The sequence below is a fragment of the Ambystoma mexicanum genome, chromosome 14 (genome assembly GCF_040938575.1).
Source record: "Ambystoma mexicanum isolate Mex_15411 chromosome 14, UKY_AmexF1_1, whole genome shotgun sequence".
Lineage (NCBI taxonomy): Eukaryota > Metazoa > Chordata > Amphibia > Caudata > Ambystomatidae > Ambystoma > Ambystoma mexicanum.
This window is the reverse complement of record NC_090940.1, coordinates 223,432,886-223,447,497: the sequence shown is the minus strand read 5'-3', so window position 1 is coordinate 223,447,497 and position 14,612 is coordinate 223,432,886. Positions and strand designations below refer to the sequence as shown.

Genomic DNA, 14,612 nt, shown 5'->3' with positions numbered 1-14,612 from the left:
CACTTACTGCCCCTGGTATGTTGTGGGGTGAGGAACCATGGTCGTGTGTGACGCCGGTTCCTTCTGTTGGATGTGCTCGGCTTCGCCTCTTTTGTTGGTGCCCAGCTTTTAGCCTCCCCCTGTTCTCCAGTCTTTCGCAGAGAGGTGTTACTTAGACTCCTGGATGTTAACCTCAGGGCTGGGTGCCCAACTGTGCCGGCTCTCGCCCTTTAGTTGTTAAGGGCAAATTACTGATAAGTGCAGGAGCTTTGGGGAGGTTCCGGGTGGAGGCGTTAGCTTCTGGATCAACAGTACTTATAATGTGCCACCTGAGACACACTCCGTGACTACTGTCCCCCAGAAAAGGTAAAGTTGCCATTAACTTTATTATTAGTCACTTTAAACCACAAACCCAGTACACCCCATCTTACATGGAGTATTGGAAAGGGTTCATTCTTATCCCTTTTTGCCTGTGTCTCTTGGAGCCTTGTTTTGCTCCCTTTACATCAAGGCTTGGCTGGTGGCAGTGGTAACTACCCTAACTTTTCTACCGCGGTTATCTTATATAACCATGGTATTGTTTCAGGCTATTATATTAGCCTCAAACATAAAACCACTTGACCAAATAGATTTTATTTTGGCTCCGGCTAGGTTTATTCTCCATTTCTTTTTGTTAGTCTTTCTCGTGTTTTTCTCTGCGTGCCAAACCGGAGATGATTCCTTTGTTCGCCGTCTTTTCGCTGGCTTCTGCACACAAGCCCTCCTTAAGGCACCTGAAAGTGTATGTAGGCAGGATGTGAGGGAGGGATCTTCGGACCCCTGCCATGGGTTCTGTTGGTAACTCAAGTCGCACTCCTGTTTGATTGGTGAGGGGACTGTCCTTGCCAGGACAGCCACCCTGCTGTGTGATTGACAGCCAGGCTGTATGAATGGGGGAAAACTGCATAAAAAGCAGGTCTCTGGAACTAGAAATGCAGAGTTGCCACTGGAATGAAAGAACCAACGAGGAGCTGATGGAAGAGGACCCCTACAACGACTGAACCGCCCGGTGAAGCCCTGCTGCAAGTCCGAATGTTCAGAATCCGACAGAGAAGAATCTCCAGGAAACCTCTTCCCTTGAGCTGGTGGGACCAACCAGTTCACCCAAACTGCAAGCCAGGACCCCTCCTCTGGTCGAATTCGCTGTAGAGAGCTACAGTGGGCCGGGTAGCCAGGAAGGTCGGACCCTGCTTGGGTTTTAAGGAGCGCACCTTTTGTTGCTTTGCTCTGCTGCTGGTTTCTTCCCTGGGTAGTGTAGGACCCCCAGTCTTCCTAATTCTTGTCAGCCCGACAGTCGCTTCAGGAACCGTGAGCCTGCAGGAACTACCAGGAACATCCGTCTCAGCTACAGCTCCCTCTCCGTTTTAAGGTACTGTGCAAATCCGGTTGCTTATTTCGTTCAACCGCGGTGAAAGTCTTTGAAATATTTCTCCAATCCGAGGCTTGTCCTTTTCTTCTCTTTGAACTAACTTTTCTATCAACCAACCTTGTCCGGAAACCATGCCACAAACTTTATCACCAACTACCCTGAACTGTATGATCTTGAGCAAAAGACTTTTGACCCATTGACTTTGGCCCTAAGCCTTTTCTGCCTGATTCTAGCTCTGTAGTTCCTCCTGTTCAATTGCCCTGAGTACTTACCTGTTAGTTTGATTTAATTTCTTTTAACTTTGTCTTTCCCTCCCTTTTAAATTGCTGGAGTGCCATTTTTCTCCCACTTCATTTTGTGAGCTTAACTTGTCTGGAATTTAAGGGAAGTGGTGTGCTGTATTAACAGTGTGATTTTTAGACTGCTTATAATAGTGTAACGTTGTACAACTGAAGAGTGAAATAAATATATATTCTTTTACTTGAAAACCTTGAATCAGTGTTTGCCCGAATCATAGTAATCGCTGTCCTTTGTGTAACTATCTTGTACTGCTCACTTACTCTTGAGATAAGCCTGGCTGCTCAGCCATCGCTACCACTTTAACTGTGTAGTACAGGCTTATACCAAAGGTGAATTTGTACTGTCAATTGTAGTCTTAATTGTGTGTGGTGTTCCCAAAGGGTACTGCATATAATTCTGCCTAACACTGCTTGTGGTCAAGCATTAGGCGAGACTTCGGGTCATGCAGGGTCTGGGTCCCTGATTTATGCCAAGCAGGGCCGTTGTGTTTGGACAAGGCTGTGCTGCGTCTGGCCTGCAGATGCCGGGCCATCCCCCTACTCTGGGTTGTATCGACGAGGGCTCCGGTCCTTCACGTTTATCCGATCACGGTGCCCGCTGGTCTAGATGTTGTGCAGGGGGGCTTACCGCGATGTTCGGGTGGTGCAGTGGCAGGTCCGCCCTCAGAGTCACGGCACTGTCTCCCCTATACTGCAGCTTTGGCAGCCCTGTGTACCACGTAGTAATGGGTTTGAGTGTTGCTGTATTGTGCGGAGAGTGGTCGGGGGCTCCCGTGTGGTGCCGTGATTAGTCACTCCCACCACGTCTGCGGTGATCGAGTCGGTTAGCGTTTCCACAGTGCGCTCTGCCCAGCGCGGGTTCCTCAGCTCCTGCCCTCCTCCCTGAGTCAATCTACTTGCCTACCACTCTCTGAGGCCTTCACTCTCGTTCCATCGCTTTGCAGGGATTTTGGGGTGCCTGAGTTCACCAGTGTGTGCTAGAGACCCTCAGCAACGATGCCTCATGTTGGGGCAGTCTTATGGCCGGATATTGAACGGATAGTCCCCATGATGTGGAGAGCTCACAGGCCTGTGGCCATCTTGGTCATGCTCTCTAACGCGCCCCCCGTAGCCCCCCGGGCTACTAAATTTAACCCTGATGTCCAAGAACGCATAGTGGACCTTCTGTTCAAGGGTAGCGACCTCTTTCACTCTACCACCAACAAGGAATTAGATAAAAAGAACAGCTCGCAATCTGTGAAGTCTTCATCTATCCTAACAAAGGCCACGCCCAAGGCGTACACCCAGTCGCATCAACGCTCCGACAGGGGGTAGTCGTTCAGCCGGTTCTGGGGCTTCCAGGAACAGAGGTGGAGACAACCTGACCGCTCGCCCAGTCAGCACCGACGCAAGTAGAAAAAAAGGGGGAGGGGCAAGGGCTTCTTAAAGTCCCCCTCCTCAGCAGCAGTCTCAGAAGGAAAGAAAGCATGACACGTCCCTTCGGGTTCACGTGTCTCCAGTCGGGGGCAGGCTTGCCTTTCAGGTGCAATTTTGGCACCAGAACTTTGCAGACCCCTGGATCCTCTCTGTAGTGTCCTCGGGGTACTGCCTATCGGTCCCTTCTCCTCCTCCTTCCCCTCTCCTCCCACAGATTGGGACGGCAACTATGTTGGTGGAGATCCGGTCTCTCGCCGACAGCCAGGCTGTGGAAGAAGTCTCAGCCTCCCAGAGAGGATTGGGCTTATATTCCAGGATTTTTGCCATACAAAAGAACTAGGCTGGCCTGAGAGTTGTGTTGGACCTATCCACCCTCAACCTCTTCTCTCCCTCTTCAGAAGTTCAAGATGGTTACGCCAGCACTCATTGCGGAGACACTAGACAAGGGAGACTGGATGTTCTCCCTAGATCTGAAGTACGCTTATCTACACGGCCCGATTTGGCTCCTTCCTGCGCTTCAGGATCATGGGCTGTCATTACCAGTACAAGGTGCTACCCTTTGGCCTCAACTCAGCCCCCAGGGTATTTACCAGACTCATGAATGCAGTGGCAGCCCTCATCAGGGCCACCATGTCTACCCGTACCTGGATGACTGGCTCGTCAGGCGAGATCTCTGGAGGGGGTTACCCACACCTCCTCTGCCCTTATAAGCACTCTCCATGACCTGGGGTTTAATATCAACCTCAAGAAATCTCAGCTGCAGCCCACGCAGAGCCTCACCTTCCTGGGCCTCATCTGGGGTACAAGCTCCGGGAAGTTCTGTCCCTCGGAGGACAAGATTACTGCCCTCAAGAGGGCCACTACACACTTCCTTACCAGAGCAGTGACATTGGCCTGGTGCTACCAACACTTACTGGGTATCATGGCAGCGGTCCTCCTGCCCGTGCCATACACGAGACTCGGGATGAGGAGGTTACAGCTGCACTTTGCAGCCTTGTGGTATAAGGAGACGGGCTCCCAAGCGGAGATGATCAGCATACCTCCTTCTCTCCACTCAAACCTCACATTGTGGTCTAGGGACTGTAACCTGCGGACGGGCAAGCCCTTTCCGGCAGCCTTCTCCCGCAGGCAACCATCACTACAGACTACTCGCTCGAGGGCTCGGTGGCCACTCTGGACAACCACAGCGTCCATGGAACCTGAACCCGGCAGGAGTATCATATCAATTGGCTGGAGCTAAAGGCCATCTGGCTAGGGCTCAGAGCCTTCCTTCCGGTTATATGGGGCAAGGTCGTCCTCATTCAGGCAGACCACTTGACCAGCATGTTCTATGTCAACAAGCAGGGGGGGGGGGGTACCAGATCCCCCTCCACTGTGCAGACTTGCAGTCAGCATGTGGAAGTGGGCCCTGGAGAACAACATCCACCTCACGGCCGTTCACCTTCTGGGGGAATCCAACCTGGAGGTGGACAGGCTCAGCAGACTGGGAGCGTATAATTACGAGTGGCAATTGAAGGACCAGGTGCTGCGGGAGATCTTCAGCAGATGGGGACACCCCCAGGTGGACCTCTTTGCCTCCTGGGACAAGATGTGCCAACAGTTTGCGTCCTGGCAGGGGCAGGGTCCCGGCTCCCTGGGCAACGCATTTCAGATTCAGTGGAGCAGCATTACAGCATACGCCTTCCTGGCCACACCGCTGATAGACAGGCTTATCTGCAAGATAAAGGAGTCTTGTCGTCTCAGCGTCATTCTGATGGCTCCATGGTGGCCAGTGTTAAGCAGAATCCTGTGCAGTGCCCTTAGGGCCCACTACAAAAAATTAAGACTACAAGTGGCAATACAAGTTAACCTTTGGTACACGCCTGTACTACACTGTTAAAAGTGTTAGCAGTAGCGGAGCAGCCAGACTTATCTCAAGAGCAAATGAGCAGAAGTAGAGATTACACAAAGGACTACAATTACTGTGACTCAAGCAAACACTGAATCAAGGTTTTTGGTTTGAAACGTAAAAGTACATTTATTTCTAGACCATCTGTTTGTAAAACACTTCCCTTCTATTAATTTAAAACCACACGTAAAATACACTACACACAACCAATTCACTTTGTGCAGTACAATTCAAGGTAAGTACCATTGGTTCTGACAGACCGGAGTTGGGAAACAAAGACGTTGCCGGGGGGACAGATGCAATCACTTTTTGACAGTGATGACAGTTCGGTCTTACTAAAGATACGTGTACCCGCGGGAAGAAATGTCACCGGAGTTAAAACACACTTAGCACATGGATCAACACAAGAGATTTGGGGATAAAAATCATAGGCAATACTTTTGTCAAGGCAGATAGAATCAGAGGACACTTTCCTACAAGTGAATAAAAGTCAATAGGCCTGCGCCAGTGTCAAGTGGAACAGGGTTCCTGTTGCCGAGGATCACACGGTTAGTACTTCAAAAAAGGTTGCAGGCGCTCCTCTCCAGAATTAACATGGCATGATAACTTGTTCTGAGAAGAGAGTTTGCAACACACGCTTTTTGCTCACTGTACTTTTCACAGATGGGAAATATCCATTTGCATATCAGTCTTTGTCCCGCCCACATGGGCAGTCCAGCACCGAAATGCTCTGGCAATTCCTCTCTGAACAGGAGTACCAACAGCAACCCATACACGTGTTTTAGCCTTGTTGGGCCTCATCAGGGAGGTGAAGCTGCGCCTCTCTGAGCACAGTCAGTAGGGAGTCCACTTAGCTCACTGATGCCTGGGGAACTCAACATATACAAGAAAAAAGGCTGGTGTCGCATGAGGACTGATGGACATGCCCTTGTTTCCGAAAATAAACAAGGGTCAGCCACCAGTCATACTCCTCACCCATCTATGTACCTGTTCGAAGCTCAAGGATTCTGCATAAAACAATAAATCAACTAATATATTTTATCATATTTTTTTTTTTAGGCACAGTGTATAATTATGTCCTCATGTGACACCAGACTCTTGTTTCTTGCCAATATATATTTCTGCACAATCTGACAATTACTTCATATAATAGTATGTTAGCAGTATTGCTCTGATGAATGATATGTATATTGCCATGTGTCAGAAACCTGTAGGTGTCTCACCCGCTACTCCCCAGAGATCTGTCATCCAGGTGGTCAGGACACAGCCATCGATATTGGATCCAGTTCCTCGGGGTGGACCGGTGGGGGAGGATCACGTGGATGAGGGGTCTTTGAGGAGTGGAAGTGGGTTACCGAAGTTTGAGACACGGTACCCCCTTCCTTGTAACACCTTTTCCCCATACTTCCCTGTAGGATATTTTGAAGCTAAACCCCTCTACCCCCTTTTCCGACACGAACACTTTCTTACACCGTAACAGACAACGGACTAACACTGGAGGTGTTTACCTCACATGGCCCAACACACAGGTCAGGCAGAGTCAGGCAATTGAACCGAACTGTGTTGAGCCCAATGTTCCAAGTGGCAACATTATATGAACAGGACAAAGACTGATATGTTTGGGATATTTCTTCTCTGTGAAAGATAGTGAGCTAAAGACTCTGGGTAAGTCTCTCGCAACCAGGACTAATGTCTGGTAGAGGGACTCCCAGGACCCCCCTTGTTAATTTGCATATTTGAGTAACTTTGGGTCTCACCCTAAGTTACTAGGGGAATCCAGACGTGGACCCCTTGCTCACTATTCTTAGAGAGGCACAGCTCCTCCCTACTGATGAGGTCCAACCAGACCGAAACACGTGTCTGGGGATGCTGTTGGTACTCTTGTTCAGAGGAGAATTGCCTAGCATTTCGGTGCTGGACTGCCCCAGGGCAGGACAAAGACTGATATGTTTGGGATATTTCTTCTCTGTGAAAGATAGTGAGCTAAAGACTCTGGGTAAGTCTCTCGCAACCAGGACTAATGTCTGGTAGAGGGACTCCCAGGACCCCCCTTGTTAATTAACATTACATGAACGCAAGGAACTTGAGAAGAAAGAACTTGTGTGTGTGTGTGTTTGAGCTTTTGGGAAAGCCCGACAATGGTCAGCTGCAAAGTGGTCAGGCACGGCTGGAGTGCTCATTCGAAGGACTCTCGCTGGCCCTTTTGTTTTGTGTTGAAACTGCAACTAACAGAAGGCCCTAGGAAAGGGCGGCATGAGATGTCAGAGTGGTCCTACAAGGGTCACATCAAATCCCTTGTACAATCGAAAGTCTCTGACCCATTGCTGACAGAAAGCTAGGGGAAGGGAACCTTGCTTTATGATGAAAATGAGCAAATCATGAACTGTTCGAAATTCATGAACTGTGTTAAAGAAGGCCGTAGTGAACCAGACGGAGGGAGGCCCACTTGGCAAGCAGGATCCAAGCCCGGCGGAGGGAGATCCTAGGGGCGAAGAGCAATCGCCCAAGGTACAAGACCACCAAAGGAACTTTTGTTTGTTTGTTGTTTGATACAGCAGGCCTTCTAAGGCAAGAGACTTTGAGGAAAGAGACTTGGTCCTTGAAGGTTCTGTTATCGTTGAATATACTTGTGAACCCCGTGCTGGAGTGGACTAGGAGTGTGCCATGCTCAGGAGTTCCGCCTTGTCCCGTTCTTAAAACGTGGGGAAGGGAGATCCAACCAAACCATCCTGACTTATCATTTTGTGAACACTTCTTTCTTTTTCTGGTGAACATTATCCCACACTCTTTTTGTAACTTAGTGGTAAGGATTGGCAATAGTTTTTTAGTATTGGCCCTTTTTATTTGACAAGACGCTACTTAGGACTGCTTTATTATTATTTGATGGTTGTAGCTTGCTCCCATATTAGGTTTAGATTAGGCGTTGTTCTAACCCATGTATACAGGTTAATAAACATCCTAATTTGGCTACACTTTTGTTTATTTTTATTTGTATTTCTGTGCAAATTCAATAAATAAATAAATTGATTTGAAAAAAAAGACGTTTGTTGACATTTTCTCAGGGTTTCTCCCCCTGGGGAGTAGTGTTAACACCTGAACACAAAGCTGGACCCTCTTTCCTTTCTCATGAGGCATGTTTCTCTTTGGATAATATTAGGATCCTTCCCTAACGTAGGCCGCTTCTGCACCTTTGGTGCACCTTAGGGAGATCAGGGAGACCTCTGGGGAATCTTCCTTATACCACCTCCAAGGGATGCATGACTTAGCAGGCGGCTTTCCCTGGCCTTCAATGTCCCCAGTCACCCACAATCTGTGATGTGCAAGCGACTGTCATTCTTCAGTCAATTAACTTATACAGTCACTTTCCCTTTTCCGAGACTCTTTGCATCTAATCTTGCCATGCGAAGGAGTCAGGATGCATATCTTCCATTCTATTAGTAAATGGGTTAAGTGATGCATGGTGTTTAGCATTACATTTTACAGGGTATTATTTATAACAGAAACGTTTGTGCCCACGGCCCTTCAGATATACATCAGCTGAGAATGTTTGATTGTTTGCTGTAAGTTCTGAATGATTCTTTTAAGCCGGTGCCCTGCTGTGAATAGCAGCCTTTGACTTGTAAATCCAAGTATGTTTGGAGTATGGGATAGACTGCTGGTATTTTAAAATATGCATTTATGTCCTGTTGATGGTAATAGGTGCCAAGCCAATGTACACACTGTGGGAGTTACTAGTTAAGTAGATTTTCCCAACTTCATATTTTTGATCTTGAGGAATCAAATGTGGTTAAGTTGTTGCATGTTTTGTGAGATGGAACGAAGACCAGAGTGACTATTTTCTTTTTATTTTAAAGTCTCTATACTTAGAAGTTAGATAGAAAATATGGAAAAATATGAGGTTGTAGTTGGGCTTTAAAACTGTTTTCTTTTGCAGTGGAGCTTATAACTGAAGCAGAGGCGGGTACTTCCGCAGAGTCAATTGAAGCACCATCCACAAACGGGTAAAGAATTTTTCATAAATATGAAACAGAATGAATACATTACAAATTGCTTTTTATCTGATGATTGCTTGAAATGGAGTTGCAATCGTGAATGGCGGTAGAAAATGTAGTTTTAAAGGGCACCACTTGTACTATTAATGTATGATCACATAGATTTGTAACTGACATATAGCCAACACCAGGCAGGCCTTTGCACCAGAGATCTTATATAAGAGTGAAAATATATACACTGGTTACTATTAGTCAGTGACTGGGAGATTGCACAGTGCAGAATGGAAAAAAAAACATTGGCCTGTATTGATATTGTTAATACTTCAACAACTATTCCAAAATATATTCTTGTGTTCCATAATCATTGATTCAACTTGTAGATTCCAAGAAATTACGTCTGTGTTTTAGAGACCTATTTAAGTTGTGACACAGGCTGGTGTGTAGTGTTATGTGCAAAACAAGGAGAGCAGTATCGTTCTTCAGTCTTCAGGAATGACAATTTGTTTTGATTTATTTTTGTAAAATGAAAAGTGTTTTACAGTTTACAATAAACTTTTTCACCCTTACTAGATAAAAAAGGAGAACAAATAGATAATACAGCATTCAAAACATGCTTTTCAAGAAGCAGAACAAATAGGGGTTGTTACTGGACCACATGTCTTGCTCTCAGTCTCTAGGAGGTCATCCTACCCCTATAATGAGCAGGAATCTCAGTACGAATTTACCCATTCAATTTTATCGCCAACATATCAATAAAATAAAGCCACTTAGTCCCAGATCGCTTTCCAGGCCAGCTCCCCCTTTGACACTGTGCTGTTCAAATCCACAAATATCTCTTCAAGCAATTTAGCCAGGGTTAATATCAATGCCTGATTGGATGTTGGCATTAACCTAACCTAGACATTGAGTCCGAACCTGAGAAGTCGAGTGGATAAACTCACCCAAAAGGCAGATTCTATGATTCATGAAGAATGGACAACTCACATGCACGACATCCATGCAGTTCACTAGGCAGGGACATTTTTGGCCCTATTACTACGAAGGTAGGGAGAGCATTCAAACCGAATTTTAGATATAGCTCCCTGTATTTTGTTTGATGGAAATATTTGTAAATATATTCTAGGCTTATCCACGGGAAGAAATAAGTGTCGGTTAACTTTATAAAATGTTAGTCATTTCAAGTCTTCATAAACAGTGTTTTTGTCCTAAAGTTTAATCTTATGTTTTATTACAAAATTCACTATCTGTGTTATCCATGAAATCAGATCTAAATAATGTGTCCACTTTTGTGGAATTAAGACATAAAAGACTTGGAGTCCAGGCTGCTCTTCAGGCAGTCCTGTAAATAGAAGCTCAGAATATTTTCACCTGCCTCCATCATTTTTTTGACCAACAATGCACTTTACGTTTAGTTGAATAGGTCGTTATATACGATTTTATGGGGATTAATTTCGAGGGGATTGGGTCCTCCGACGTATTCCATATCTATGACATGTAATCACCACAGCTGTGCTGCTTCGGAAACTTTTCCGGCGTCTGCTTCGTCGACGTCGATGCGCCGACGTCGAGGACCTCCTCCGACGTCCGACGTCATCCGATGTGATAAGTAGGACGCACGACGCCCGTAGCCTCAGTTCCGTTTTTTCCGCGAACGTGTTGCTTCGTGTTTCTCGGTTCTAAGCCTCGACTCTTTGGAGTTCTGTTCTTTCTGGTTCTTCGAACCTGTTCGTTTGTGAATTTTCTTCGGCGATGTCTTCCACTTCGTCTTCAACCCCGCGTCCGGGCTTTAAGAAGTGCGGGGAGTGTGGGTCCAAGATGTCGGTGACTGACTCGCACGACGCCTGCCTCTGGTGCCTCGGGGAGGCCCACGACACGGATGACTGTATCGACTGCCAGTCGCTCACGTCCAAAGCCTTACGCGAACGTAAGAAGAAGTTGTCGGTAGGTCGGGTGTCCAAGCCCCGGAAGTCGAAGTCGGCGGGGCTTTCGACGGATGATTCGAGGGGTGACTCTCCGCGTCATCGTCAGAAGTCTCGTCGGTCTTCTTCTAGGAGTGGGTCTCGCCACTCCTCAGCCTCTTCGAGGCATTCTCGGAAGCGCCGTCACCGGTCGCCTTCCAGGTCCTCTTCCGAGGATTCTGCACGGCACGTCGGTTACCCCACCAGCCGTGCGACGCCGGAGGAATGGGCTTCCTTCGGGAAGAAAATGTTGGCGATTCTTGAGTCGCAGGGTACTCAGCCGTCCGCGCCCCCGAGTGGGGTCGGCCGTGAGAGGTCGAGAGACACAGCTCGCAAGAGTGGTCGGCACGAGTCACGGGAGAGGTCCCGTTCGGACAAGGAGGCTCGTTCTCGCCGTACCCGTTCCAGGTCCCGGTCCTCGACGTGTTCGAGACCGTGTGCTCCTGTGAAGTCTTCGAGGAAGACATCGATGTCTGAGGCGTCAAGGGCGTCGACAGGCTTTCTCGAGGCTCCGGCTTCGAGGAAGTCGTCGACGCCGTCGACGATCAGGTCGTCGAGGGACACGCTCGGGGCTCCGGCTTCGAGGGCTGTGTCGACGCCGCCGATACTGGAGGCGCTGCATCTGACGTCGACGCCGATTTCGTCGACGCCGATCCTCTCGGCGCCGTTGCCGGTTTTCTCGACGTCGGCGCCGATTCGCTCGACGCCATCGACGCCTTTCGTGTCGGAGGTGCCCCGTGTCACGGGTGTACCCCCTAGGAAGGCTCTGGTTAAGAGCAAGCACTCTCGGGTGCCTTTTCGCCACCTGGAATATATTTCAGAGGCGGATGAGGATTCTGATGGCCTGGTTCCTAGTCAGGTGCCAGATGAAATTGTCTCGGGCCATAGTCAGTTTGACGATTTGAGGCAGTCACTGCATGATGCCAGTGGACTGGACACCTCTCCGGAGGTGGAATTTTGTAGGCCTGAGCCTGGCTCCCATGCCGATTCCTCGTACCGGCGCCTTATGGCTAGGGTGTCTGAGTATCTGGGATGGTCTGCTCCCCCAGGGGAGTTTGTGCAGGATGATCTGACGGACATCCTTGATGTTGGTCCCCCAACTGACCCGGTACTGCCGTTCCATATGGCTTTACAGAGAAGGGTGGCGGCGGCTTGGACTGCTCCGGAGAGTCTCCCGGCGGTGGGCAGATCCTTGTCGCGTAAATACCGTCCAGCCAGTAGCGACCCCTGCTACTTGACCAGGCACCCCACTCCGGAAATTTTGGTGGTGCAGGCGGCCCCGGCAAAGCAGGCGTCGTACCCTACCATCCCTCCTGATAGGGACCACAAACGTTTTGATGGCTGGACAAAGAAAGTGTTTTCTTCTGGTGGTATGGCGCTTCAGGCGGCCAACTCCATTTGTGCCTTGTCACGTTTCACGCACACTCTGTGGAACTGTGTTGCGTTAGCGGCTGAACATATTCCCGAAGGGGATGAACGGGATGGTTTCCTTGCTATGGTCCAGGATGGTAAGGATGCCATGTGTGAGTCCGTTCAGTCGGGTTTGGACTTGGCTGAATGCGTCAGTAGGTCCATGGCGGCGAGCACCGTGATACGCAGGTTTGCGTGGTTGCGGAAGTCGGGGTTTGCTCCTGATGTGCAGTCCCGGCTCCTCAACATGCCCTTTGACGGTGAACACCTTTTTGGCAGCAAGGCTGACGAGAGCCTCGAGAGGTTGCAGACCTCAAAAGCTGCAGCGAAGTCGTTGGGCGCTGCAGTTCGCCAACCTCCGCTTTTTCGTCCTAGGGGACAGCAGTGGAGGGGTGGTTCCTTTCGCTATTACTCGTCCTTCAGTAAAGCGAGGGGAGCTGGCAGTCAAAGAGGCCAACGCAGGGGTACCAGAGGTGGACGACAGGGTACCCGTGGTGCCAAGGCCGCTCGGGCAGTTGCCTCTTTGCCCTCAGGTAACGCCGCAGCCGCTCCTACTCAGTCATGAGGCCAGGTCCCATGGTTTGCCGGTTGGGAGAAGGCTGGCGCAGCATCTTGTAGAGTGGCAAGCCATTATTTCGGATGTGTGGGTTCTGGAGATCATAACCCACGGCTACTGTCTTCCCTTTCGGCACAGGCCTCGCGACAATCCACCGGGGAACCTCTCTTTGAAGTGTCCGGATCCGCTCCTTGCGCAGGAAATTCAAGCCCTGCTGGAGAAGGGCGCTATAGAACTGGTGCCTGTAGCGGACAGGAACAAGGGATGGTATTCCCCTTATTTTTTGATTTCCAAGAAAGACGGGGGATTGAGACCCATCATGGACTTGCGCGGTTTGAACAAACTCCTCAGGAAGGACAAGTTCAAGATGGTTACTCTCTCTCAAGTCCTCCAGGCCCTTCAGCTTCAGGACTGGTTGGTGTCACTCGACCTCAAGGATGCTTACTTCCATGTGCCGATCCATCCCAAGCACAAGAAGTACCTGAGCTTCGCGGTTGGCGACTCGCACTTTCAGTTTCGGGTCCTGCCGTTCGGATTGACCTCCGCCCGAGGGTTTTCACCAAGCTCATGGTGGTGGTGGCAGCGCATCTCAGGCAAGGGGGGATTCACGTCTACCCCTACCTGGACGATTGGTTGATCAGGGGGAGCTCTCCCGAGCAAGTCCTGGATCATCTGTCCGTCACCTGCCACTCCCTTCACAGGCTGGGCTTCTCCCTCAATTTAAAGAAGTGCCATTTGACGCCAACACAGAGGCTCCAGTACATCGGAGCAGTGCTCGACACTTCCCTGGGGCAGTGTTTTCCTCCCCAGGTGAGGGCTCTTCACATTCAGCAGATGGTGCACAAGTTTCAGCAGGCCCAGACGCTCCCAGCGTTCGAGATCTTGAGGTTGCTCGGCCTCATGGCATCCTGCATTCTTCTGGTGCCAGAGGCTCGCCTGCGAATGAGATCTTTGCAGTGGGCACTCAAGACGCAATGGTCGCAGTCCTCCGGCAGGATGTCGGACCCGGTTCAGGTGCCGCCCTCGGTCGCCCAGGACCTTCTGTGGTGGGCCGTCGAAGGCAACTTGATGAAGGGGGCTCCATTTTGGCTTCCCTGGCCGGAGGTGACAATCGTGACGGATGCATCCCTCACGGGATGGGGAGCTCATGCCAACGGGCTGACAGTCAGCGGTCGTTGGTCTCCGTCGGAGTCCAGACTCCATATCAATCTGTTGGAGCTGAGGGCCGTCAGGCTAGCCCTGAAGGCTTTTCTGCCGACTGTGAGAGGAAAGAATGTCCTGATCCTGACGGACAACACAGTGGCCATGCACTACCTCAACAAAAAGGGGGGGGCAGGGTCACTTCCTCTGTGCAGGGAGGCGATGCAGCTCGGGTTCTGGGCCATCCAGCAGGAAGTTTCGATCTCGGCAGTTCATCTGGCCGGAGACGAAAACGTGACGGCGGACGCTCTGAGCAGGCAGAGCGCGATCTCTCACGAGTGGGAGTTGGCTCAGGAGATTCTCTTGGAGATCTTCGCCCTTTGGGGGACCCCTCAAGTGGATCTCTACGCCTCCAGTGTCAACCGGAAGTGCGAAAGGTTTTGCTCGCGGGAATTTCCTCCGAAAGGAGCCTTGGGAGACGCGTTCGTGGTGGAGTGGTCATTCCCGCTGCTGTACGCGTTTCCTCCAGTCCCCGTCATCCCGCAAGTGCTGCGGAGTTTACGGAA

At 49.8% G+C, this 14,612-nt stretch overlaps 1 protein-coding gene across 3 annotated transcripts in view; it reads left to right on the top strand.

Annotated features, from left to right (window-relative positions):
• The window catches only part of EXD1 (exonuclease 3'-5' domain containing 1), a 1,277,614-nt gene that overhangs the window by 394,605 nt on the left and 868,397 nt on the right, over positions 1-14,612 (top strand). For all 3 annotated transcript variants that reach the window (XM_069638368.1, XM_069638367.1, XM_069638369.1), the window contains exon 4: positions 8,925-8,991. In XM_069638368.1, the coding sequence (XP_069494469.1) occupies positions 8,925-8,991 (67 nt within the window). The remainder of the gene's footprint in view (positions 1-8,924; positions 8,992-14,612) is intronic.